The sequence below is a fragment of the Felis catus genome, chromosome E1, assembly GCF_018350175.1.
Source record: "Felis catus isolate Fca126 chromosome E1, F.catus_Fca126_mat1.0, whole genome shotgun sequence".
NCBI classification, from domain to species: Eukaryota; Metazoa; Chordata; class Mammalia; order Carnivora; family Felidae; genus Felis; species Felis catus.
The window spans coordinates 11,473,195-11,500,243 of NC_058381.1; the positions used below are offsets into that span (position 1 = coordinate 11,473,195).

Here is a 27,049-nt window from a genome sequence, read left to right on the forward strand (position 1 = left end):
ACTCAGTGTCTTGCCACCAACCGCTGACCATGATCCTTGGCAGCTCCAGCCAGGCATAGCAGCTGGGGGCTCCCCTTCTGAGAGACTCGTCCCCATCAGGCAGTGGTACCCGTACTCCCCCCATCTCACCACAAGCCGCCCAGTGCATGGATATTGGCAGACACTGACCTACGCTGGCCATTCGTATTCTCCCGCTGAGGAATGTGAACTTGGGGCAGTGGGATGAAAGTCTCATCAGAGCTGCCTGTGTGAGCTGGGGAGGAACTGGGGGGGCCATGGGCTGGCCAGACGTGTGGTTAAGTGGAGATAACAAGAGGGGGGTGAGGCAGATGGACAGAGAGAAACAGAGATGGGAACCTGGGTGATCCAGAAAATAAGACAGAAGGGCGGACAGACTGACAGTCTTTGCTGGCTGTCCCACCCCTAGTGTCCCTAATTCCAGGCCCTGTGAGAGTTTCCTGACTCCTCACATTAAATCCTCTTTTAGTTAAACTGACACCAGTAGGTTTCTTTTTTTTCTTTTTTTTTCAATTTATTTTTGAGAGAGATAAAGTGGGAAAGGGGCCAGATGAGGGGCTTGAACTCATGAGCCATGAGATCATGACCTGAGTCCAAGTCGACACTTAAACAACTGAGCCACCCAGGCGCCCCTAGGTTTCTACTGCTAATGGGCCAAAGGGATCTGGCTGAGACTCTGCAGGCCAACGGGGGATCTGTGGAGTCGGTCAGTCGTAGGCTGACCCTGGGCTGCTGTTCCTGGCTGGACGGAGCCATGGCCCTGGGAAGCCTGGGCACTCCAACCTCATTCTCATCATTATCAACATCCAGAAGGGTTGGACCCTGCAGGAAGGCACCCCCTATTGGAAGCTCCCAGATTCTGCCTCCTGAACCCTCTGGAAACTCAGTCCTCCCTTCTTCTTTCCACTCCTGTGTCTCTCCTCCCTGCTGGCTTCACCATCTACCTTCACCCTCTTGTGTCCCCAGCACCCAGGCCTCCTCCCTGATGCTGGGCAGTCCCTGTATTATTCCACTGAGTGCTGCTGGAGAGACTCCTGGTGTTGGGCTGATGGTGTTCACTGCAAACTGGGGTGGGCCGGGCAATCCTGCCACCTGGTCTTAGAGACTGCCACTGCCCGCTGCCCTCATCGGTCCTCTCCCACCATCCACTTGGATGCAGCTTATGTAAATACGCATCTTCCATTTCTGGGCTGTCCGTGATCAAATGTTCCTGTGCCTTTAACTCTCGTGCATCCTTTCCTTCTGCTCCTTAGGAGCCACAGCCCCCCCCCCCCCCCCCCCGCACTAACCCCCACCCCTTCTCCACCTGCGCCTTCCATCTTCCCCTCTCCAGGCTCTCAATGCTGGCTCCAACTCCTTAGGGTGAATGAATCAACTCCCAAAGACATTTCTAGTCCTCCCCCTCTTTCCATCTCCCCAGTCTTTTGAAACAATTTTTTCTAAGACTTCCTATAACCTGACACCAGCTTGCCTTTGGGGAAATTTTAATGTGCTGGATTTGGCAGATGTTACCTGCAAAGTGTTTGTGCGTTTTCAAAGAAAAATGCCGTACTCTGGGAAATGCTTCTTAATTCCGATTTCAAAACTCTGACTGAATTCTCATCACTCCCACCTCATCTAGGCCTGGCACCTGGGAAGGATCAGGCTTGCTTTCAGTCAAGCCCACAGTCACTCTGCAGCGTGGAACGGTTATGAGGCACAATCTTTGTGAAGCACACGAGGGCAGGATTTGGAACTTGAGCGTGCATCCTTCGGCAACTAACCTCACCTGTCTAAGCCCTTGATTTCCCATCTGTAAAAATGGATAATTCCTCCCTCCTACATTTGTTTAAGATCGTATGTGTAGCCCACACATGTGTAATGAATTCACATTTTTATTCACAGCTACTACAAGCTGTGAATAAAACAGATCTGCTTCCCTCTGTTTCAGATGTGAATCAGATAATCATACATTTAATTACAAACCATGACAAGTTTGTAGATGTAGGGAACTAGGACAGCATACATCAGGGGCACCTGACCTGGCCAGGGGAGACAGGGCCGAGATCTGAAGGATGGGTAGGAAAGAAGGAATAGGGAACTGCACAGTGAGGGCCCCGAGGTGGGAGAGAATGAGACATGTTACTTTTGGGCTGAAGGGATGCAAGGTCGAAGAGGCCTACAGGAGTTTATTATTCTAGGATCCCTGGGAAGCTCCTGGGGCTTAATAAGGGCAGCGATGTGAACAGCTTTCAATTTTAAGAAGCTCACTCTGGCTACAGTACAGAGAACTGCAAGGGTTGTAAGGGGAGAGATGAGGGGAGTGGTGGTCAAATTAAAGGGAACTTGGGGCGCCTGGGTGGCGCAGTCGGTTAAGCGTCCGACTTCAGCCAGGTCACGATCTCGCGGTCCGTGAGTTCGAGCCCCGCATCGGGCTCTGGGCTGATGGCTCAGAGCCTGGAGCCTGTTTCTGATTCTGTGTCTCCTTCTCTCTCTGCCCCTCCCCTGTTCATGCTCTGTCTCTCTCTGTCCCAAAAATAAATAAAAACGTTGAAAAAGAAATTTTAAAGGGAACTTAATTTACAGGTAGGACTAATCAGCTGCAGTTTCCAGATGAGGAAATGGAAGCTAGTTGGAAAGGCTGAGTAATATGCCTAATACATCTATATGGTACACGGCGGAGGCCGGAGAGCAGGATTCCAGAGCCTACTTCCTTAATCCTGACTCAATCGTACCCAGGGCACTGTGGATTTTCATTGTCACAGGGCACAGAGTCTCTCACAGCTGTTCTGGCTCGGGGTGGAGGCCCGACCGCTCCTCCCCTACGGGGATTTTAGCAATAATTTACCACCCAACCTGGGTTCCTGTTGACTTGCCTGACAATGGTGTTGTTGGTGAAGACCAGAGGCAGGAGATGGGAAAAGCAGCAGCGAGTTTTACACCACTGTCAATGGAGCAGCCTCCTCACGGAGAAACAAAACCAGAGTTGTCCAGTGAAACAAGAACTTGGGATCATTTGAATCTGAAAAACAAAGCCCCTATGGGCCATGGATTAATAAGAAAAATCAACTATTTACCGAGTGCTTACTGGGTGCTAAGTGCACATTCATTACTTGATTACATGTCGGCTCTGGAAGCCATTGGAGAAAGGAGTCCTAATTCTCTAATTTCCCAGGTAGGGAAACTGAAGCCTGGGAGGGGAAGGAAATTGTCCAAAGTCATACAATGAACTACTGACAAGAGGCAGACAAGGAACTCGGGTAACTGTATCCCAAGCCAAAATACTTTATACAGCACCAAGGTAAAGAATAAAAATAAAGAAGAGCCACAATTTTATGACAGTGAAGAGGTCGGATATGAGGGTTAAACACCTGAAGAAGTTATCAATGGACCGGGTAACTTTCGATAAAAGAGATCAGGCCAGGAGGCGCGGGGTGGAACCCCTAAAAATCTCTTTGGGCCCTGCTCCCCCAGGGAAATGCTTCCTTAGCGTTTTTCTCTCATCCAAAGGCTGGAAGCCCAGGGTCTCAGCGCGGCCGTAAGTGGCTGACAGAGAACCTGTGTGCTTATTTTATAGGTGAGGAGCGCCGGGCCGACTCCCAGAGAAAAAAGGCCAGAGGAAAGCTTTAAGTCGGGGTTCTGTCTGCCCACGCGAGACCTCCCGCACTCTCAGGTCCAGGGTCTCACCGTCTGAAGCGCCGGCTACCGGACTGGTTCCATGCAGCAGAGGCTTCGCTCGGTTGCTAAGGGAACCAAGCGCGGCCAGTCGGTTGCTAAGGGGAAGTCTCGAGGTAGACATCCTGGGTGAAAGTTGACGGTCACGTGACAGCATTTCTTGGGTGGGGAAATACTCCTACCACCAACCAGCAGTAGAAAAAACAAATGTTTTTCCAATCAGCGCCTTCTATGGGCAGGGATATTAGTAGCCCCGCCTCTCCCCCGCCCCCTATTGGAGTGATTGACTTTCCTCTTGACCAATAATAGTAAGGATTCACTAGATTGACCAACATATAGATGAATCAAAATACACAGACTCCCGTTCGGGGGCGGGCCAGGGGCGGTGCCGCTACGCCTGACGGAGATTCCTGTGACCTAGCTCGCCGCTCCGCCCAATCGGACGCCGCGGGGTAGGTGGGGCTTCGCGAGGGAGGTGTGGGGGCCAATCGGAGAAGGGCTTGGCAGGCGTTGCCCAATAGGGACGCGACAAGGGGTGGGGTCAGGGGCCGGGCGTTCGGCGTTCGAGAGGGTGGGGCGGGGGCAAGTGTCAGTCAGGTCGGGAGCGCGGCGGGGGACAGCGGATACCCGGGCGGCTGACAGGGGGCCCGGGCCGCTGCCGTGTTGTCCGCTCAAGATGGAGTTCCTCCTGGGGAACCCGTTCAGCACCCCGGTGGGGCAGTGCCTCGGTAAGGCCGCGCGAAGGGTGGGCAATCTGGGTGGGCGGCGGCGGTGGACGGGGCTGGTGAGGACCGCGGGCCTCTGCCGGGCACCGGTGCCACCTCACCTCACCGGCGTGCCGGGCATCCTCGCCGTCGCGCCTCTGCCCACGGGCTGTCTGCGCCTGCTCACGGCGCCGGTGCCACCCTGCCAGGCGGCTCCCCGAGGCCCAACTGGGACTCGGAGATGCTCCGCGCGTCCCTCCGGATCAGGGCCCAGCCCTTCCTGGCTGATAGAGGTGGTGCTGGCTGCTGGTCGGCTTACCTCCTCGCCTACTGGGAGATGCCAGTGAGTGCGTCCTCATCCAGGCTGACCGTGTCGCTGCCACTGCCGGCAGAACCTAGTTCTCCCACACCCTTCTTCCTCCATCCTTGTCCCTCTTTTCAGTACCAGCAGCCCTCACACCGGGCACCCTCCCAGAGAATACTGCCTGCTCTGAGACTTGCTAATTAGAATTGCAACTCAGCTAGGCTGTAGGAGGGACTGGGATTGTGGGGAAGTGTTCCTAGAGGGTGATTATCTTGGCGTGGGGATGGCATGCCTGACTGCCTCTGGGAAAGAAGGGAGCCTGCGTTATTTAATGATGAGAGCCCTGGACTGGGAATCATGAAACCTGGGCTTCGGTAGGGTCTTTGCCAATGACTTTCCCTGTATGACCTTGTGCGAGTCACTGCTCTTTCTAGTTTGACATTTTCCGTGTCACTGCTCTTTGTGGTTTGAGGGTTTTGGAGGTGAGATATGGTAGGTGCCTTCAAGTTCTCAAGTTTTAATATTCTTTATAGTAGTCTCTGCACATTGACTATTGCTTTCCTGCTCTGTTAAGTTGGCCCAAAGCTGAAGTCTATTGGTGACAATGCAGAGAGAGGGGGTACTGTGCAGCACCTGTTAATCCTATATGGGGGCTCTGGACACCTGGAAAAGGGCACCAGAGGTGACCAGTATCCTGGGTAAGGAAAGCCCAAGGCTAGGTAAAAGAACACCAGAATGGCCCCCCTGTATGGGATTTCTTTACTTAAAAGGCAACTTGCCTTTTCACCCAAGGCAGGAACTTAAGCCAAGTGATTAGTTGAGAATGTTGATTGGTTTCTTTTAAAACCGGGTTCCTCCTAGTTGGTGGAAGGACTGGTAAAACGTCTTTTATGAGCCGGACCTTTCCTGTCCTTATGGACCTGGCTGGTTTTGTCAGTAGTGATTTGATTATTTCCTGCTTCACTTACGATTTTCCAGTTTACTTAGCAGCCTTTAGCGGGGTATGTGAAGTTACTGAGGCCTCTCCTGGCGGCTAACTGGCATTTTGAAGCCTTTCTTTTCTCTGTCGTATAAGGTCTTTGGTGAGGGATGATGGACACTGGGCCCTGGAAGGGTCTCTTCCCACCTTTATGGACTACGATGTCTATCTAGATTTTCTTCATTTCCTTTCCTCAGGGGTCTTTCACTTGCAGCCATATTCCAAAACCTCATTTCTCACTTGGGTATTGAATTACAGCAAGTTACTGGAGGGACCTGGCGAACTTGGAAGGATTTTTTTTTTCCTCCTTCCATTACAGTAGGAAGTTCTACACCTTCGAAGTGCCAAGGTAATTGATAAGGGGTAGAAGTTAAAGGACATTTAAAAATCTACAAATATTAGGGCTATAGGGGTACATAGGGAGTGGAAAGAGCATGATCCTTCTGTCAGGAAGGCCTAAGTTGAATTTTACCTTACCCATTTGTTGGCTGTGTGACCCTTCTGAACCTTAGTTTGCTGATAGAGAAAGAGAGAGAGAGAGTCATACAGAGTAGTAGTACAGTTTAAGTGAGATGATGGATATAAAACACTTAGCGTGGTATCTGGGACATAGTAGAGGCTCAATAAATCATAGCTGTCACTGTTAATAACAGAATAGTTAAGTTCAGGTTGAATTTGCTATCTGGAAAGGATATGTGGGACAACTGGCCCATCTGTGACCTGTGACCGGGTCCCAGATCCAGCAGCCCTTGTAAAAGACGCTTGAACATAAAGAGAGCAGAGCCTCCTCATTGCCAGTTAGCCAACAGGCAAGGCCTAGCTAATTTCACAGTTCAGATAAGTAATTAGAGGACGGAATGAGGTTCTAGTATATATTCTGTGCTGTTGGAGCAAAGCATAAAAGTGATTTTCATGACATTTAGTGTTGTTAGTATTCTTTTGAAAGTATTGCCAGGTGGTTGATGGGAGGGAGGAGATACAGAAATAAAACAACAAAGCTGGTGATTAACACCAGCAGTTATAGCTTACAGGAAGCAATTCTACAGCCGTTACTTGCTTCTTAGGGCCACTCTGCAGTGTAAGCTTTATTGTCCTTCCCACTTTAGAGATGGGGAAACTGAGGCTCAGGGGAGTAAAGAAAGCCACTGGTCAACTGGTAAAAGGGAGAGCTGGGGTTTCATAGCCGTCCTGGTCCTCAAGGGATTGATTTATGGTATGAGGCGAGAGAGCACAGATGCACAGAATAATGATCACTGACAGAAGGCCACTCCACAGTTAAGTGTTCAGCGGAGTAGTGGGGATTTTCAGTGCTCTTAGGAGTCCAAAAGAATTCATAAGAACCGGGGAGATGAGACTGGCTTCGTGGAGCCCGAGAGCTGCTCACGACGGTGGGTGGGAATTAGGGAAGAGGACACCCCATGTGCGGGGAAGGGTACATGAGGCAGGGAGCGGGGTGTGAGCACATCTGTGTTCACCAGTCTGAGTGGAAAAGAGGTGGCTTTGGGGAACAGTGGCAAGTTGGGTTTGGGCCCAGGGTGAAGCCTTGTTTTGGGGGGGGGGGGTAACATCAAAGATAACATTCTTTCTCTGACTTCAACTTTCAGTCTTCTCTGGTCCTCAGGTTACCCACTCATGAAATAATACCTCTCAACAGCTGCGTGGGGCTTGTACAGAAAGAATCCTATCCGTTTGGTTCAGTAGGCCTTTTGAGTGCCTGTGGGTGCCAGGCTCTGGGCTACACATATTTACAAGCTGCTCTCAGGGAGCTTTCAGTTGAGGTAACATGTTCACCAAAGGTGTGGTGGAACTGCAAAGCATTAGGCTTGTAGTCTGAGGGCTTGATAATTAGTATTTTTATCATTGTTGTTGGTGGTTTTATATCCTTATTTGACAGTCTGGTTGGTTCTCACCCACATTAACTGTACATTTTGGAAAGCACAGTTTGGTGATAGGTACGTAGGTAGAGAATGTGCATAGCTTGTTTGGTGACCCTTCATGTTTATTACACTTTCTGGACAGTCCTGCAAGGTTCCGGCATGCGCCTTTCCTTGTGCCTTTGGCCCAGATAGCTTCGTTGAGCCTGATGTCCGTGCACACATCTGGGAGTTCTGGAGTTCCCATCTCCTTCATGGCAAATTTCTGGATCTTTTTGAGGGCCTGAGGGGCACTCTTCCTGAAACCCACCGCATGGATGCTCTTGTGAAAGTTGATGGTGTGTTTTCTGGTCACTGCCTCGTTGATGGCAGAATGGCCCTTCTCACCACCCTGCTTTGTGGGAGCTGTTCTGCTGGGTCCAGATTGGAAAGGGGTAGGATAATTATTATTTTATGCCTGGGGCCTCGCATGGACGTTGTAAGCTGGTGCTATTTGAATGCACAGATAAGCCCCCAGTCGGACATAGTCACCTGTGTATACTTGTTTCCATCTTACCTGTCCTTCTAGAAGGTGGTTCCCTAGTAGAATGCATGGTTTAGAGCAGAATGAGCAGTAGTACAAGGAACTAAGAAGTGTGGAGGAAGAAAAAATACTTTTATTTCTGGATTTTCTCCTCTGAAACAAATTTCCTAAGGTTACTGTATTTTTTATTAAAAATTTTTGTTTTAACATTTACTCATTTTTTGAGAGACAGAGACCGTGTGAGCTGGGGGAGGGACAGAGGGAGGGAGAAAAAGAATCCAAAGCAGGCTCTAGGCCCAGAGCTGTAGCACAGTGCCCGACGTGGGGCTCAAACTCATGAACTGTGGGATCATGCCCCGAGTGGAAGTCAGACCCTTAACCAACTGAGCCAACCAGGTGCCCCGGTTACTGTCTTTAAAAAAAATTTTTTTTTAATGTTTGTTTATTTTCAAGAGAGAGCATGCATAAGCAAGCGGGGGAGGGGCAGAGAGCTAGAGAGAGAGAGAGAGAGAGAGAGAGAGAGAGAGAGAGAGAGAATCTGAAGCAAGCTCCAGGCTCAGAGCTGTCAGCACAGAGCCCGGTGCTGGGCTTGAATTCACAAACCGTGAGATCATGACCTGGACCAAAGTTGGACGCTAAACCAAATGAGCCACCCAGGTGCCCCAGGAAGATTTCTGTCATAATCTAAACCCTCCATGACCGCCGGGGGGTTGGATGTCCTATACCAGGAGTTCCCCAAGTCAGGTCCATGATGCTCTGCAAGAGTTGACAGTTCCTTTTACTGGCTGGAGGACGTTTTCAGATTATTCTTTTTCCAAGAGTGAAGTTTGGAATCATTTAAATTAAAAGATTAGTGAGTAGTTAATTCTGATGGGAATATTGTGGGGGGGGGGTGAGGTGGTTCAGGGAGGACCATCTATTCTCTTCCTGGTTCAGCTTTCATAAACAGGTAAGAAGCAGATACTCTGTTGCAGAGTTTGTGCTTATAGGTTGGGTGGTGTTAGAGGTAAACAGCCTCCTAGTGCCCGGGGAATGCTAGGTGTTTGACAGCCTGGGGGTTTGTTCCAAGAAGAATTAGTTATCCCTCAGATTGCTATTGTGCTTTGCAATTTGCCAAGCCCTTTTGACGCCTTTTGACTGAAAGGAGTTTAAAACCATTAAGCACCTACTGTATGCAAATTCTGTTCGAGGGATTGCATTTAATCCCAATAGCGTTTTCATGGTCTCAGTGTTATTGCTGGTGTTTAATGGTCTCAGTGTTTTGCCTACAAGGAAGCTGAGGCCCTGAGAGGTTTAAGAGCCTCGTGTACGGCCTTGTGCGAGAGATTGGTGCCAGAGTTAAGCCTGGAATCCGCTCCTGATCCAGTCAGTGCTCATTTTGTGCTGCCATGTTGCTTCTTGTTCTTCAGGTCTCATGATTCGTGGTCAGTAGAATCACCTGGAGGGCTTGTTAAAACAGATTGCCGGGTCCTACTCTTGGAGTTTCTGATTCACTAGGTGCAGGCTGCGGCCTAGCATTCTACATTTCTGAGTTCCCAAGAGATGCTAATGCTGCAGCTCATCCAGGGACCACACTTTTGAGAGCTGTTGCTCTACATGAAAAGTTCTGAAAAGTTCTGCTTCCTTAATGTTTTCTTTATCTTTCTTCAAATGGTAAATATGGGTTTTCTTATGGACAGACCATAAGTGGGATCATTTAGAAATTGGTCATTCATTCAGTGGCTCTATCTTGCCTCTGTGTATGTATCAAGCTGAGCATTTACCAGGATGCTCCGTTTAGTAAGGGAGTGAAGACAAGTACCTAAATCAGCTATGGTAAAAAGGAGTGGCATTAGACTGGACAGATAAATGAAGTAGGAGAGTGGAGGATGGAAGGGCTTATTACCTCCAGTAGTAACACCAATAGCCAATGGCTTACTGTGTGCTGGAGACTGAAGTGGTCACTTTCAGTGCCTTGCAGTCCTATGATCCATCCACACAACAATACCATGAGGGAGGTACTGTTATTGTCTATATTTTGCAGACGGGGACCCCGAAGCAAAGAGAAGGTCACACAACTAGGGAAGGGAGCTGGGGTGGAACTCCCCAGCATTCTGGCTCCAGAGCTGGTGTGCTGTTATGTTGTGCTGCCCTCGGCAGGGGAGGGGTGAGGAGGAACACCTTAGGAAGGAAGAACTCTGGAAAACTCAGGAGGTGGTGGCTGCTGAGCAGGGCTTTGATGGACCGGTGGAAATGGAGAAGGAGGCTAGGGGGCTCTCTTGGCAAAGACAGCAAGCATCTTGAGCACAGGCTGATGTTGAGGGGGGAGGTGCATAATACCATGGGTTCTACTGGCCTAGCAAGGGAGTGTGGCGGAAGGTGAGACCGGAAGGTAGGGTTAGGCCTGAGGGTAGGGGGCTTCAAAGGTTGGCCAGATAGTTTGGGCTCTTTCATTAGTGGCACTGGGGAGCCAGGAAGAACATCTAGGGAGGAGAGTAGCATGGGTATCATTACAGAGGCGGGGAGATTTCCCCTTGGCAGTCACCAAAGGTCATTCTTGTCTCTTACCATCAAAGCCCCTATGTGCGCAGGGCAGGGGTCCTACAGGGATGTCAGTAGCAGTCACTGCTCATTCCTCCCAGGTTTGGGATATGGCCCTCCTTATGAGCCCCCATCAGAGAGGAGAAGTGCTGGGGCAGGTTGCTGGGCCACGGGAGGAAATCTGGGGTTCTGAGATCATTTGTCCTTAACTGCCTGGACAGCTTATAAAACACCAGTCAGTCCTGTGGTGAGGGTCAGCGTCTCCTTGTCCTGCCCTGCTTTCCATGTGCAAGACCAAGGAGCTAAGGCACTCACAGGGCTTTGCTGAAGGTGTTGTCATTGCTTAGAGTGGACTATTTGGGATATAAAAAATTCTTATAGAATTGCGTTTTTTAAAGAACAGTGCTTATCCATGTAGAAAATTTGAAAAATGTACAAAAAAATGCAAAGGAGAAAAAAAAAAATGACCATGATCTGTTTTCTTATAAACTCACTGAGATTCTTCTCATTTCATGTAATAAGTGGAATACTTGTATATTTCACCCTGTTTGCTCATGCCTTGGAGGTGCAACATTGTATAAATACTCTTGTGTATTGCTGTGTAATTTACTTGTTTTTTTCTTGGAGGGGGGTGGATGTAGAGTGAGGAAGAGTGTAAACACAGTGCCCAGAGGAGTTTCAGTTAAGCGTTATTGTTCTTGACCTAGCAGATAAATCACTCAGAAATTTAGGCTAACCTAGTAGTCTGAAAAGATATAAATAACATTCAGGCTTGCTTTTTTTTCTTTTCTTTTTTTTTTTTTGTGGTGACCCACCTTGTTGTGGCTAGGAGAGGGGCTGTTAAAAACCATTTTCAGGGTGGCCTGGGTGACCTAAGTGTCCGATTCAGGCTTAGGTCATGATCTCACGGTTTGTGAGTTGGAGCCCTGCATCAGGCTGTGTGCTGGCAGTGCAGAGCCTGCTTGGGATTCTCTGTCCCTCGCCCACCTCTCTCAAATAAAACTAAAAATAAATAAGTAAACACCATTTTCAGACTTGGTGCTTATTTTAGTGCTCCCGCTAATCCTCCTGACCTGGAAGAATGTTGCTGATCTTCTAGTTAGCATGCCTGCTGTCTGGCAGCACCTGCCTCCTCCTCCAGGAAGTTCTCCTAGGCCGCCCTGCTTATGGTGCTGAATCTCTTCTCTGAACTCAACAGTGTTTGTTATTTGCTTTGGGTCTTCCCTCACCTATAAAAAAGCGTATTACTTACTATCCAGGTTTTTGTGAAGATGAAATGTGAGAATGAGAATAAAGTCTCTAGTACAATGTCCTGCACTCAACTAATAGACTAATATACACAGACCTGTTGATTCATTTCGTCCTGCCTGGTGCAGTTTCCTGAGGTTATTTATTTTATGTCTCCTCTCGTGTTTTATTCCCTTATTTTCTGAATGAGACTGGAGCCTCCCTTAGGCAGGATGCCTTTCTGTTTCTTTGTGACCTTCACAGAATGTGGCAGAATACACTCTGCATAGTTACTCCAAAGTTTTCTTTCTATCAATCTTATTGTTTAGCGTCTTTCAGAGTTCAAAATATTGGGCATCATTTACTGATCCTCCAGCGTCTTCTAGGCATCCTGTGACACACATTAGCTTGTTACAATATTATTTTCTCTGAAAACTCCATTAAGTCAGTGGTATGATCTCCATTTTACAGAGAAGGAATGGCTTAGAGGAGAGGAGCGGAGAAACTTGCCCAAGGTTCAGGGGATCAAGCTCCAAGGCTTGTATTCCCAGGGCCTTGTAGATTGCAAGCTTGGTCTGTTTCCATTAAGACAAGGACGGGCCTTAACTGATTGCATGTGGGAGTTCCGGAAGCTAGCATAGTCCCATCAAGGAATTCTAGAGCAATGTGGACGCCTCTGTCCTGTCTTTGTTCTCTTCCAACATTTGACACTTTTTGTTTTAGATTCGAGTTAGTCCTGTCTCTGTCTCTGGTGTGACTGGCCCGTGTGAGGCCATTGACTATTCTAATATTCACTTCCCTGATCCATAAACAGGGAAGGGAGGTGTGTATGTGACGAGAATACCTGCTCTGTGGTGTCTTACGGGGTAAGAGGATCAACGAGATACCTTACGTAAAAGCAAAACGTGGTGTTACGTTAGAGCTCCTTCTATGCATCAGACTAAACGTTCCATGAGGGCACCTGTTTTTGTTTGTACTTATTTTTTGATTTACTTCTAAAAATTGGGGTAAAATATATCTAACATAGACTTCGTCATTCTGACCATTAAAATAAAGTTCAGTGACATTTAAGTACATTCACATTGGCACGCAGCCATCACCGCCATCCATCTCCAGAACTTCCTTCGATCTGCCTAACTGAAACTCTGGATGCATTGATAGCTCTCATCTCTCCCCTCCTCCAGCCCCTGGTGGTAACTATTCTACTTTCTGTCTCTGACTGTGACTACTCACGGTACCCTCACATAAGTGGGTCTTTTTGTGACCGACTTATTTTATTTAGCGTAATGGCATTAAGATTGCTTCACGCGGAAGTATGTTTCAGAATCTCCTTTCTTTTTGAGGCTCAGAGTATCCCATTATATGTATCTACCGTATTTTATTTATCCACTCCTGCATCTTTGGATACTTGGGCTGCTTCCACCTTTTGGTTACTGTGAACAATGCTGCTGTGAACACGGGTGTGCAGATACCCATTCGTGTCCCTGCTTCCAGTTGTTTCGGATATATATACCTAGAGGAAGAATTACTGGATCGCAAGGTAATTCTGTTTTTGATATTTTGAGGAAGACCTGCCATACCGTTTGCCACAGCGGTTGTACCCTTTTACATTTCTACCAGCAGGGCAGAGGGCCTCGATTTCTCCACGCCATCGCCAGAACTTGTTATTTATTTTATTATTATTTTTTTTAATGGTAGCCATCTTACTTGGTGAAGCGATCTCTCGTTTCAGTTTTTATTTGCGTTTCCCTAATCATTAGTGACAATGAGCATTTTCTCATGTGCTTATGGGCCATTTGTGTATCTTTGGAGAAAGTCTGTCCAAATCCTTTGCTTGTTTTTTTAATCAGGTGGTTTTTTTGTTGTGGTGATTGTTGCTGAGGTCTAGGACCTTTCTCGATACGTTGGCTATTAATAGTAGCTACGTGATTTGCAAATAATTGTCTCCCATTCTGTGGGTTGCCTTTTTCCTCTGTTGTTCGGGTCCTCGGAGGCACAAAAGTTTGTAATTTTGATGAAATCCAGTTTTTTTTTTCTTTTGTTGCCTGTGGTGTCGTGCCCTGATTTTTCAGGAGAGTCTAACACATGACTTGAAGACCAGAGCAGTGACGCCAGCACTGCTGGTCAGCATGACTCTTCACCAGGAACTGGGCTAAGTACCTTTCATGCATCATTTCCTCTCATCCTCATAGCAGCTCTGCGAGGCAGGTGCCATCATTCACATTTTCTAGAGCAGGGAACCGAGGCTTAGCAATTAAGTACCTTCCCCAAGGTCTGTGGATAATAAGTGGCAGAGCAGGGACTTGAACCCAAGTCTGTGGACTTGAGAGTCTGTGCACTCCAGAGCCAGTGCTCGTTAGCACTAAACTGGAGAGCTCAGTAACTATTTGTGATTGAATGAATGAACACCTGAATGAACTTGGCAGCTGAAAATCTGACAGTAGCTGTCCCCAATTCAGATGTGCCTTCGTGTTAGAAATTATTCACCAAGTTCACTGTTAGTGTTTCAGTGCACAAGTGTCTGCATCCTTCCAGCACGTTTTCTGAGAGTTCTATTAAAGGATGTGCTTTTTTTTAAAAAAAAATTTTAATGTTTATTTATTTTTGACAGAGAGAGACAGAGACAGAGCATGAGCAGGGGAGGGGCAGAGAGAGAGAGACACACAGAATCCGAAGCAGGCTCCAGGCTCTGAGCTGTTAGCACAGAGCCCGACGTGAGGCTCGAACTTATAGACTGCAAGATCATGACCTGAGCCGAAGTCGGGCGCTCAACTGACTGAGCCCCCCAGGCACCCCAAAGGATGTGCTTTCTTACAACTCAGTGAGGCTCTTCTTGCTCATGAAAGATCTGTGTATACCCGCGTATTTACTTTCTCTTTGGATTTACTTTTCTCTTTGGATTAGTTTTAGAACTGCGGTGCTGGAAGGTGGGGGGAGAGGGGATTTAAGCAGATGTTAAGTTGTCTAACTGACCAACTTGCCTTTAAGATGTTACCAGCTGCTGTTTTAATCATTCATGAAGCACCAGCCTTGTAGTCTGGAAGGCACGTCAAAAATTCTGTTTCAGGTTTTGGTTTAAAATCGAGTGTAATGGAGAGAGACGGATTCCTTCATCTCCAAGAATTGGGCTGCACATCTTTGAGAGCTGGGGACAAGGACGGAGCCCTGTAATAGGACGCTGTTGAGTTTTTTTGCCACTTCTCAAAGGAGAAACCACACAGTGTTCTGGCACATCATTAGTCAAAATGGGAAATGAGGCCTGAGAAATGATGTTGCTTGGCGTTGGGAAGCAGAATTTGCTAGTGGCTTCCAGAGAGTGAGAATCCCTCGTGTTAACTCTGTAAATTCTTAATCCAGCAATTCAAAGACTCATTGAATTCAAGCTAGAGGAGCATTAGCAGCATTCGGTCCAACCCCCCCCTTATTTTTACAGGTGAGGAAACTGAGGCCCAGGGAAAGTAGGTCAGTGACACCAACTCAGTGTCCTACAATTCAGTTCTGACCTACCTGGAGTTGTTGCAGATGCTGCTGGTTGAAGGCTGAGTCTGTCCCCAACTAGGACCCCGGTCCCAAGTTCCAGGCTGCCACCTGTCCTTCACGGCTGGCTATAAATTGAGGGTTCCCATGGCCCCCTCCTCAGGTTCAGGAATTTGCTAGAAAGGCTCACAAAATACAGGAAGATACTTAGGTTTATCGTAAAGGATTCGACTCAAGAGCAGCCAACTGGAAGAGACGCACGGGACAAAGTATGAGGGGAAGGGGCGCAGAGGGCCGTGCCCTCTCTGGGCGCACCATCCTCCCCACACCGCAGGGTCTTCGCTAACTCGGAAGCTCCTTGAACCACGTCATGTAGGCGCATTTGGTTAAGTCATCGGCCACTGGTGATGAATTCCTTTTCCAGCCCCTCTCTCATCCTGGAGGTTGGCGGGGGTGGGGGCGGGGGTGAAAGTTCCCAGTCCTCTGATGCCTGATCTTCCTGGTGTCCGGCCCCCATCGTGAAGCCGTCCAGGGGCCCCAGCCAACTCGTCATCCCATTCTCATACAAAAGACGCTCTTAGCACTCCAGAGAGTCCAAGGGTCTTGGGGAGCCGTGTGCCAGGAACTAGGGACAGAGATCAAATATGTATTGCCTACTGTATGAAAGTGACTTGCCGAGGTCCCACGTGAGTCAGTGGTAAAACCGGGGGCTTGTCTTTCCTCTTACCTGTCGTTTGCCCAGTTAAGGATATCTGTATATGGGCAGGGAGGCTAAGGAAAGTAGTAGCAGCCTGCCATTTAATGAAGTGGCAGGTTTTTTTCCCCTAAGATTTTATTTCATCTTTTCTTTTTTAATTTTTAAATGTTTATTTTTGAGAGAGGGAGACACACACACACACACACACACACACACACAGTCTCACAGCGTGAGTGGGGGAGGGGCAGAGAAGGGGGGGGAGACTCAGAATCTGAAGCAGGCTCCAGGCTCTGAGCCGTCAGCACAGAGCCCGATGCGGGGCTCAAACTCACGAACTGTGAGATCATGACCTGTGCTGAAGTTAGACGCTTAACTGACTGAGCCACCCAGGTGCCTCTGTTTTATCTTTTATTTTATTTTTCTTATTTTTAGATAGCATTCAAGAAGGGGAGAAGGGCAGAGAGAGAGAGAGAGAGAGAGAGAGAGAGAGAGAGAGAGAGAATCTCAAGCAGGCTCTGTGCTAAGCATGGCACCCTAACACAGGGCTCGATCCCATGACTGTGAGATCATGACCTGAGCTGAAATCAAGAACCGGACACCCAACTGACTGAGCCACCCAGGCAGCCCAAGATTTTATTTTATTTTATTTTATTTTTTTAATTTTTTTTTTCAATGTTTTTTATTTTTTTTGGGACAGAGAGAGACAGAGCATGAACGGGGGAGGGGCAGAGAGAGAGGGAGACACAGAATCGGAAACAGGCTCTAGGCTCCGAGCCATCAGCCCAGAGCCTGACGCGGGGCTCGAACTCACGGACCGCGAGATCATGACCTGGCTGAAGTCGGACGCTCAACCGACTGCGCCACCCAGGCGCCCCAAGATTTTATTTTTAAGTAATCTCTGCACCCAGTGTGGGGCTCGAACTCATGACCCTAAGATCAAAATGGCACTTTTCACCTACTGAGCCAGCCAGATGCCCTTGAAAGGCAGTTCTTGACCCAGGCTCATGAAGGCAGATGTTTTTTTAATGTTTGAAAGTTAATCACACTCACACGTAATTTGGTGGGGGTGACTATTTAGGTTTGAAGGTTGAAATGAAATTAGTTCATAAAATCACCTTTGGTATTTATTCTGTTTCAGCTGCTTTTTCTGGCACCAGTCCAGAGTAGACACCCTAATCCCAGGCTAGCCCTTGGGAGGCCAGGCATTGGTCAGCACTTTGCAGCTGATTTGCTGTGTGACTGTGGGTTGGTCGTGTCCTACCTGAACTCATTTGGAGAAGGGTGGATTGAACAACAGAGTCTCCCAAGTTCATTTTCATGCTGAAAGCTTAAGACCTGAATCAAGGCGGCTTTTAGCTTTTCTTTTCTTTTTTTTTTTTAACTTTATTTATTTTGAAAAATTTTAAATATATTTATTTTTGAGAGAGAGAGAGAGACAGAACATGAGTGGGGAGGGGCAGAAAGAGAGGAAGATACAGAATCTAAAGCAGACTCCAGGCTCTGAACTGTCAGCACAGAGCCTGATGTGGGGCTCGAACTCACAAGCTGTAATACCATGATCTGAGCTGAAGTAGGACGCTTAACCGACTGAGCCACCCAGGTGCCCCTATTTGTTTTTAGAGAGAGAGAGAGAACGTGTGTGGGTGTGAGTCGGGGAGGGGCAGAAAGGGGGGGGGGGGAGAGAGAGAGAGAGAGAGAGAGAGAGAGAGAGAGAGAGAGAGAGAGAGAGAGTGAGAGTCAGTCCCAAGCAGGCTCTGCACCATCGGCATGGAGCCTCATGGGGAGCTCGAACTCAAGAACCATGAGGTCATGCCCTGAGCCGCAGTCAGAAACTTAAGCGACTGAGCCAGCCAGGTGCCCCTAGTTTTTCTTAAGACCGTTAGCCTTCATAGGAGATTCTGATGTCTTTTGCATCCAACTTATATACTTGTGTGTGGATTTTTTATTTTATGTACGTATTATACACACACACACACACACACACACACAGATTTTGTAACATTTTTCCCTGAGATATAATTTACTTATGGTGAACCGCACAAATCTTGAATTGTTAGTTTCAACAAATTCTTGGTTAGTTGTAACCCACACCCTTACTAAGATAAAGACTTTCACCCTCATCCTGGGACATTCTCTGCTGCCCCTACCCAGTCAGCCCTCCCCTCCAACACACCCCTTGCAGAGGTAACCACTGATCTCAGCTCTGTCACCAGAGAGGAGTTCTGCCTGCTCTAGAAGCTTCTATATGTGGAGCTGTACAGCGTGTACTCTTTTGTTTGAGCCCCAGTAGTATTTTGAAGAAGTGTTCTGCTTTCTCCTTCAGTCCTAAGAAGTCATACGCATTCCCTCCAGCTGCTGTCTTGAAAAGTCGCGTGGTCTGGGGTCCTGCCGGTCCCCGTGAGCTCCTGTGCTTTGAGAAGTGAGGGCCCTCTGCCAGTGGGTCACCATATTGCCTGCTGAGTGTGAGGGAAGACACGGAGAGAACAGCTTGGTTTCCAGATACTGGGTTGGGTTTGTTTCTATAATTATTGGTGTCACAGCCTTCCCACTTGTCAACTGGGCAAATTGGATCTACCAGCAGACGAAAGAGACTAACTCTGACACCCGAAAATGTCACTTGTAATGGCACGTTTCTGACAAGGTGCCCGTGAGATACACTCGTTTCAATCTCATGAATGCTTTTGAACAGAGAGGCAGACTGCTCCAGGGAGCAAGAGCAAAAGGAAGGGAGGGGAAGGGAGGGGAAGGGAGGTCCGGAAGGGCCCAGCAGACGGACTGGGGAGCCAGACGGTGATGGAGGTATTGGGGGCCTCTCTTGGCTGTGGAGCCTAGCGTTAGTGGGAGGGGATTTGTGTGTTTGTTTTTCTTCATAATATCTTTAGCCTTTGTTTCCTTTTCTTAGCTTTCACCTCTAACTTAGGCCAGCCCTGGTCGTGCCTGGGCCGTTGCAGATACCTTCCAGCCGGTCTCCTTCATTCCATTCTCCCTCCCTTTCTACACAGTGACCACTCAAAACTTGGGACAAATCTACCAGAACCCTTCTGGAACTCGTGTCTCCTTGAGAATTAATTCTAAACCTAGGCTGGCATTCAAGGCCTCACTGATAGAGCTTCTTCCTGTCGGCTCTCTCCCGGACCTCTGCGTGCGCCCTCCTTCCCTGCACTCCTCACGCTTGCTCTGTGCGTGGCATTGCTTCTCTCTTGTTCATGCTTGAGATCCATCTGTCCTTCAAGACCTGGCTTGGATTCTCCCACTGCCACAAAGCTAGCCCAGAAACTCATGAACTGTGGTGGCGCTTCTGTTTGTTGCTGTGTATTTAATAATTATGTGACTGTTTTAGTGTACCATGTAGAGGGGGGTGGGAATTTGAAGTCCAAGTTGAATAATGCCCCAGGCCTGCCCTGAGAGGAGCTTGGTGCACTGGCCCAAAGGGAAGCTTCTGTGTGTGGGGTAGAAGGAAGGGAAGGGACCCAGTGTGCATGGAGCACCTACGTGACCCAGGAACAGTGCTGGGGCCTCCACTGGTTCTATCTCATTTAACCCTCTTGACCTTGTGAGTTGGGCACTTTCGCTCCCGAGGTGAGTTTCTCAGAATCACGCAACCAGCAGGACTGAAACCCAGTGAGGTCTCCAGCAGCCTGTGTGCTTCCTACCCACCTTCCCAGGCTTCTGTGGTGTTGGGGACAGGTCATTGGGTCAGGTGTCGGCTGGCTCCATATCCTACTTGTGTGTATGCTGATGGCTGCGACTTCCCTTCTGTGTTGAGGCCAGGTGATGCTAGGGCTCTGCCCCCATGTTCGGCCTTGTTTGGGAACTTGTCTGTTCCCCAAATAGTGAACCCCTTTGGGGGGTGGGGACTATGGTTCTTCATCCTCCTGGGGCCAGGGAATGCAGCCTGCCTGCTTGTCTCCATCAGTTTGGGGGAAGAATTCTGAGACCAAATTGCCATTTCCTGATTAATTCATTCTCAAAGGCACAGAACAACTCTGCATACTTTTGAAAAAATGCTGTGGTAGGGTTGCCTGGGTGGCTCATTTGGTTGGGCATAGGAGTCTTGATTTTGGCTCAGGTCATGATCTCAGGGTTGTGGGATCGAGCCCCACGTCAGGCTCTGTGCTGAGTGTGGAGCCTGCTTAAGATTCTCTCTGTCTCTCTGTCTGTGTCTGTCTCTCTCGGGGTGCCTGGGTGGCTCGGCTGGTTAAGTGTCTGACTCTTGGTTTTGGCTCAGGTCGTGATCTCACGGTTTTGTGAGTTTGAGCCCCACATTGGGCTCTGTGCTGACAGTGCGGAGCCTGCTTGGGATTCTCTGTCTCCATCTCTCGTCTCTCTCTGCCTCTCCCCAGCTCGCGTTGTCTCTGTCTCTCTCAAAATAAATAAACTTAAAAAAAAAAATTGGGGCACCTGGGTGGCTCATTCGGTTAAGCGTCTGACTTCGGCTCAGGTCATCATCTTGTGGTTTGTGAGTTCCAGTCCCACAGTCGGGCTCTGTGCTGACAGCTCAGAGCCTGGAGCCTGCTTCAGATTCTGTGTCATCTCCTTTCTCTGCCCCTCCCATGCTCATGCTCTGTCTCTCTCTGTCTCTTAATAATAAATAAACGTTTAAAAAAAATAAAAAATAAAAAGAAACATTAAAAAAAAATTCTCTCTCTCCCTCTGGCCCTTCCAACTCATGTGCGCCTGCTTGCGTACTCTCTCTCAAAAATAAAAATAAAAAGACTGTGTTAAAGTGCACATAACACATAATTTATCATCTTAGCCATTTTTAAGTGTACTATTCAGTGGCGTTAAGTACATGCGTTATTGTGCAACCATCACTAACATCCAACTCCAGACCTTTTTCATCCTGCCAAATTAAAACAGTGTACCCACTAAACAACTCCCATTTTCCCCTCCCCCCCTACGCACCCCCCCCCCGCCCCTCCCCGTTCCCTGACAACTCTGTGTCTATGAATTTGATGACTCTGAGTACCTCCTATGAATGGAATCGTAGCGCATTTGTCCTCCTGCGACTGGCTTGTTTTACTTGGCATAATCAAGATTCATCTATCCTGGAGCATGTGTCAGAATTTTTTTTCCCTTTCTAAGGCTGAATAATATTCCATTGTATGGATACACGATGTTCGCGTATCCATGCCTCCAGCTTTGGACACTTGGGTGGCTTCCACCTTTTGGCTGTTGTAACTAATGCTCCTGTGAACATGGGTGTGCAAATACTCGTTCAGGTCCCTGCTTTCAGTTATTTTGAGTATAAACCAAGAAGTGGAATTGCTAGATGTGGTACCACTATTTTTAATTCTTTTTGGGGAACCTCCATACTGGTCCACAGCGGCTGTGCTATCTTACTTATGTTCCTCCCAATGTGCACGAGGGTGCCAGTGTCCACACACCCTTGCTGACATTGTTTTATTGATAGTAGCCATCGTCATAGGTGTGAGGTGGTTGCACACTTTTGGGGGGAGTCTGTCCTTCAGGATCTACGTAGATCCAGGATTGTTCGGAGCCTAAGTGAAGGATGTGTATCTGGAGTAAGGCAGAACATCCATCCCACGGGGGGTATGTTCCTTTTCCAGCATGTCCTGTTTGCTAAATGATGCTGTATGGTGGTGGTGGTTACACAAAATCGCATTGTCGGTACCCACCTAGCCTTCCGGATTTAGAGGCGATGATGGACTAGAGCTAGAACTTGAGGGGTCCAGTTGTGGGTTCAGTGACAGAGTAACAATTAGAGCCCTCAGTTGGGCTGGTACCATTATCTTGGCCCCTTGTGAATTGATGTCATCCAGGAGAAGACACCTCCTATCTTCGGGAAAACTCACTGCCCTGGGCACACAGTCAGGTTGCAGTGTGATGGGGTGGGAGTGGGGGGAAGCGGGACAGCCCCCTGGTGAGACACAGTCACCACCCTCAGCGAGTTTTCCACTGAGAGGGAGATGAACACGTCATTTCAGTGCCCAGGGGAGTCTGGGATAGAAGTGGGGACAAGGCCCATGGGAGGCTCAGAGAGCAGAAGGAAGGTTCCCTGAGAGCGCTGCCTGAATCTCTCTCTCTTTTTTTAAATTATTATTAAATTTATTTATTTATTTTGAGACCGAGAGACAGAATAGGCAGGGGAGGGGCAGAGAGAGAGGGAGAGAGAACCCCAAGCAGACTCTGCGCTGTCGGCATGGAGCCCGATGTGGGACCCGAACTCGCCAACTGTGAGATCAAGACCTCAGGCGAAACCAAGACGCCTAACTGACTAAGTCACCCAGGTGCCCCTGCCTGAACCTGGTTTTGATGGACCAGTAGGAGCTGGCCAGAAAGAGAGAGAACAGAGTTGGAGGAGGGAGCCCGCCATTGGGCTTGTTATTGAACTTCTTCAAATGTGTGCTTTTGGGGGCGCCTGGGTGGGCCAGTCGGTTAAGCGTCCAACTTCAACTCAGGTCACAATCTCGTGGTCTGTGAGTTCGAGCCCCGCATTGGGCTCTGGGCTGACGGCTCAGAGCCTGGAGCCTGCTTCCGATTCTGTGTCTCCCTCTCTCTCTGCCCCTCCCCCATTCATGCTCTCTCTCAGTCTCAAAAATAAATAAACGTTAAAAAAAAAAAAACTTAAAGCAAATGTGTGCTTTTGTTTGAGAGAATGTCCCAAGGGCTCTTTGGTTTCCAAACTTGATACACTTAGGGAGAGGGGTGTGAGATGGCACCTGCCTCAGCGTCCTACAAGGGACAGGAGGGTGCGGGTAAAGGGGAAGGGAGCAGCCTTTTGGGTATGGTCTCCCAGAAGCCCCATTGCAGTCCCACTGTGGTGGTCAGAAGGCGGCCTTTGAGAAAGGGCCCCGCTCCCTGGCAGCCTTCCTTTGGTGGAGACAGAGAGGGAAGGGGAACCTCGGGGTGGCCAAGGGCCTTCTGCAGCGGGGGCCAGCAGTCAAACCCCCGTCTCTGCGGCTCCTCTACCCAGAGGCTGCCTGCTCTTTATTTATTTTTTTGTGTGCCAACTGTTTATTTATTTGCCTTTCAGTGAATGGGCATTGACCCGTGCACTCCTCCTTGTTTAAAAATTAGACAATGAGAAGTATGTTCTGTGTAAAGTGTGAGTCCCTACTTTCCCACCCCCACTTGGCTCCCCGGAGGCAACCCCTCCAGCTGCTTAGTGTGTGGTCCTTATGCCCTGAAGTTTCTTTTGTGCCATGGGATCCTGCTGTAGGTTTCATTTTACAGCCTGCTTTTGTCATGCCTTTGTAGATTTTGGAGCTCTTTCCATGCAGCATAGTCAGATGCACTTCATTGTGCATAGCACTCCTTAGAGTGGATCTGCAGTTTATACAGCCATGCTCCTACTCGGAGGCGGCGGATTTTCATCCTTAACAAACAATGCTGTAGCAACGTGTCTTGGTACACTTACGCATTTCTTTGGTTTAAATTCGCAGAGGTAAAAGCCTGGGTCAGACTCTTGGAGCAAATGAAACGGACAGAGTGCCCGTTTTCCCTTCACCCGCGTCCGTGCTGGGTATCTTCCCCGTTTCTGCGCATCTGAGGAGGGAAAAGGCATTTGGTTGGTGGTGGTCCCTGCTCCCTAAAGGGAAAACTGTCTCTGAGATGTGTGGATGAAAGCTTCCGCCTTTGGCTGACTTCCTTCTGGAGCGCCACGTCGTATGGAAATGCAGGGTAGAAAATGCCTGCTGGCGGAGCTGCGGAGACGCTCTGTTCCTCCTGCCTCCTTGGCCTCCCTCTGCCTTCTGTCAGGCCAGCCAGGACCTTTGCTTTTCTTGTTGAAGGGTTTGCTCCTAAGAACCCTTTTGGTCAGCATTTTTTAGTTGACTTTCATAGGAAGTATATAGGTGCCTCGCTTCTTGGCCCTCCCTGCCTGCCTGCCAGCCCTGAGGGACAGCTCCAGGGCGGCAGCTTTGATGCCCACACTCCTGGTCCCCTGCACGTTCCTGGTGACATGCGAACCTTGAGAATCCACAGGGTCTCCCTCCTTGTTGCTTAACCCAGTAGAGTAAAGTCAGGCGTTGTGCAAATCCTTTCATTAGGGGCCGAGCAGAGGAGTAAAGTTCTGGTTTCCTCCAAATCTGAGGAACGTTGTGAAAGACTGGATTTCAGCTTTGGTTCTCTGCCAGAGAGCCAGGGAGTGGGTGAGGGGGAAATTGCCCTTTAGTGAAGGTTGCTGGCCATTCTCCTTGCAGCAACCTTTAAGGCACGCACTGGTGTTATTTTCTCTGATTTATAGCGAGGCTGAGTCACATGCCGGAGACCTCCCAGGGAGTAAGTGACAGAGCCAAGCCATGAACCCAGGTTAGCCATAAAGCGCTGTTCTGCTCATAGGTTGGTTCCAGGCAGATCCCAAGAGTTGCCATCCCAGAGATCCTCCCCCTAGAGGTGAAGACGAACCAGGACCTCCTTCCTAGTGGGCCTTCCAGGTCTCTTGGTCACTTGGAAGAAACTTGCGTATCTCCTCCTTCCCTTTCCTGCATGTCTAGGCTCTGTCTGGCCCGGGGTTTCCTGGATACCACTGTTTCCATGAACTCCCGGGGGATCACCTTCATGATTTTCATGTATCCAGGGGTCACCTGTGCTGCTATCTATAGGATATTTTCTTTATATTGAGTCACTTCTTTTATTTGGGCAAATTTGCTTTTAAAGGACCTTTGGCACTACTGTCAATTGAAAACCAGTTCCACTTGGCAGTAATCCAAAATAACATAAAAATAAATACAGAGAGAGCAAAACAAGCTTATTCTAGCTGGATCCTCTTGCCTTGCTAAGGCTCCCAGCTGAGGCCCCCCTCCTTGTTAGAACAGGGAGCATTCATAGTGTTGGAACAGCCAAACTAGGGCAGAAGCAGGAGAATCTCAAGAGAACCGATTCAGTGTTTGAACAGCACCTCCCTGGCCCACTTAAAGTCATCCACTGGTGGTCCAGCCCACTCTTTGGGGAGTGCTCCGTTAGCTTCTGGCTACCCTGGATTGTGCCTGGATCGAGGCGCACTGCCTGTCTCTGAGCCTTCACTTCTGCCCTTGCCTCCACCAGGATGGGTTCTCCTCTCTGCCTCTCTTGCTCTCATGGTCAGGTTCTCCTCCTGCAAGGTGTGGCTCCAATGCTACACTTACTAAGACATGGCCTCTGATCCCAGAGCGACTGTCGTCCTCACCCCAGATGTCCTGGTTACTCCAGTTACATTTTTCATAGACCTATCCTGGCATCCTGGCACAGGTCAGATTATAGATTGAGTAGGGTGTGTGTGTGTGCGCGCGCACGTTTATCCTGTGTGGTGACTCTGAGCTGTGGGGAGGGGTGCTTTGCAGCCATTTATTCCAAGTCAACCGGAAGCCTGTGGGTGGGACAGGCTCTTGATAGAACGGAAGCCTCAGGGTGTGCTGTTCCCTGCACTGAGCCTTCTGTTCCTCCGTGCTAGATGTTCAGGCAGTGTCGCTGGTGAGCTGGGTCTTCCCAGCCAGTGTTCCCACAACTGCCACTCTCGGCTGTAGAGCGGCACCTAGCACTGGGAAGAGGCGGGCGTGGGGACCCTGAGCAGCAGGTGGCAGGAGCAGCTGTCTAGGGTAGAAAGCACCTGTGGGAGAAATGCAAGGCATGAAGCCCTCATGGAGGGTGCCAGCAGCATCGAACAGTGTGGCAAAGTCAGGTCCTCTGTAGGTGCCGAGGGGCCCTGGTGTTCTCTTGCCTTTGACCTGCTTTGGCTTTCTGGCTCCCGCTCCGCATTCACCTGGTCTTTGGGACAATCTCCTCGTCATGTGGTCCCCTCTGGCATTACGACCCCTGCTTGGCACGGTCACTTTGTGGTGTTCCCCGCTACCCACCTTCAGTAGGCCTGGCTCCGTACTCCCACCCCGCTCCCAGAGTTAGCATGCCTGCATCTCATGGCCTGGCTGGCTTTGGTCCAGAGGGGTATGGGAGGGAGGCTGTGGGTCCAGGGTGAGGCGGCCAGCGAGGGCGAGAGAAGCGAACGCTCCATCGCTTTCCATGCACTTTGCTGCTTTCCTTCTTGGCAGGAGTGGGTGTGGATGGCGGGGAGAGGCACAGGGCTGCTGAACCCCGGGAGCTCTGGGGCCGCTCCTGCTTTGAGAATGAGCCTTTGTCTCATTGGCTGGAAACTCCGTATGGGTTGGCAGGGGCCCTGGAGAGCTGTGGCCTTCCCCTGCTGGCTTCCGCACCCCTTCTAGGTAGGGACCAGGTGACATTCATCTTGGTATACAGAGTGCCCAACACTGCCAGTTTCAATGAGAGGCCAGTGCCTAGAGTTTAGTTCAGTTGGTCTTTCAAAATGAAACTATTAGACTGGAGGACTTAATGGAAGATAAAGGTAGTGCCAGGATGATACAGATATTTAAAGTCTCTGTGCCTCAGTTTCCTCAGTTATGACTACTATGTATCTCTTAGCTCAAATTGGATAATGCATATAAAACACTTGACTCATTACATCAAATGGTCTTTTCCACCATCAAAAATGTTTCTAAGGGGGTGCCTGACTAGCTTAGTTGGTGGAGTGTGTGATTCTTAATCTCGGGGTCATGGGTTTGAGCACCACATTGGGGGTAGAGAATACTTAAAAATAAAATCTTGGGGCACCTGGGTGGCTCAGTGGGTTGAGCATCTGACGTAAGCTTAGGCTATGATCTCACTGTTTATGAGTTCAAGGTCCACATCAGGCTCACTGCTGTTAGCACAGAGCTGGCTTTGGAGTCTCTGTCCCCTTCCCCCTCTGCCTCTCCCTGCTCACGCTCCCTCTCTCTCTCAAAAATAAATAAACATTTAAAAAATAATAAAATCCTTAGGGGCCCCCCAGGTGGTTCAGTCAGTTAAGCGTCTGACTCTTAGTTTCAGCTAAGGTCATGATCTCACAGTTCGTGAGTTCGAGCCCCGAGTTGGGCTCTGCGCTGACAGTGCAGAGCCTGCTTGGGATTCTCTCTCTCCCTCTCTCTGCCCCTCCCCCCTCAAAATAAATAATGAAACTCAAATGAAAATAACGGGTTTTTATTGTTTTTTTTTAATGTTTATTTATTTTTGAGAGAGAGAGAGACAAAGCCTAAGCAGGGGAGGGGCAGAGAGAGAGGGAGACACAGAATCCAAAGCAG

General features: G+C 49.0%; 2 protein-coding genes across 11 annotated transcripts in view; one reads left to right on the forward strand and one right to left on the reverse strand.

The window, feature by feature from the left end:
• Window positions 1-3,856, reverse strand: part of DRC3 (dynein regulatory complex subunit 3) — a 34,813-nt gene extending 30,957 nt beyond the window's left edge. For 2 of the 6 annotated variants that reach the window (XM_006939907.5, XM_019817265.3), the window contains exons 1-2: window positions 3,685-3,839; window positions 2,874-3,035 (exon numbers count right to left, since the gene is read on the reverse strand). The gene's annotated coding sequence lies outside the window, so the exon portion shown is untranslated. Of the gene's footprint in view, window positions 1-2,873; window positions 3,036-3,684 lie in introns of all 6 variants that reach the window. The other 4 variants (XM_019817267.3, XM_023244617.2, XM_045045394.1 and 1 more) reach the window with 4 other exon arrangements.
• A 397-nt stretch (window positions 3,857-4,253) lies between these two features.
• TOM1L2 (target of myb1 like 2 membrane trafficking protein) overlaps window positions 4,254-27,049 on the forward strand; it is a 120,761-nt gene continuing 97,965 nt past the window's right edge. For all 5 annotated transcript variants that reach the window (XM_006939908.4, XM_006939909.4, XM_003996345.5 and 2 more), the window contains exon 1: window positions 4,254-4,400. In XM_006939908.4, the coding sequence (XP_006939970.1) occupies window positions 4,349-4,400 (52 nt within the window). In that variant the 5' untranslated portion in view covers window positions 4,254-4,348. The remainder of the gene's footprint in view (window positions 4,401-27,049) is intronic.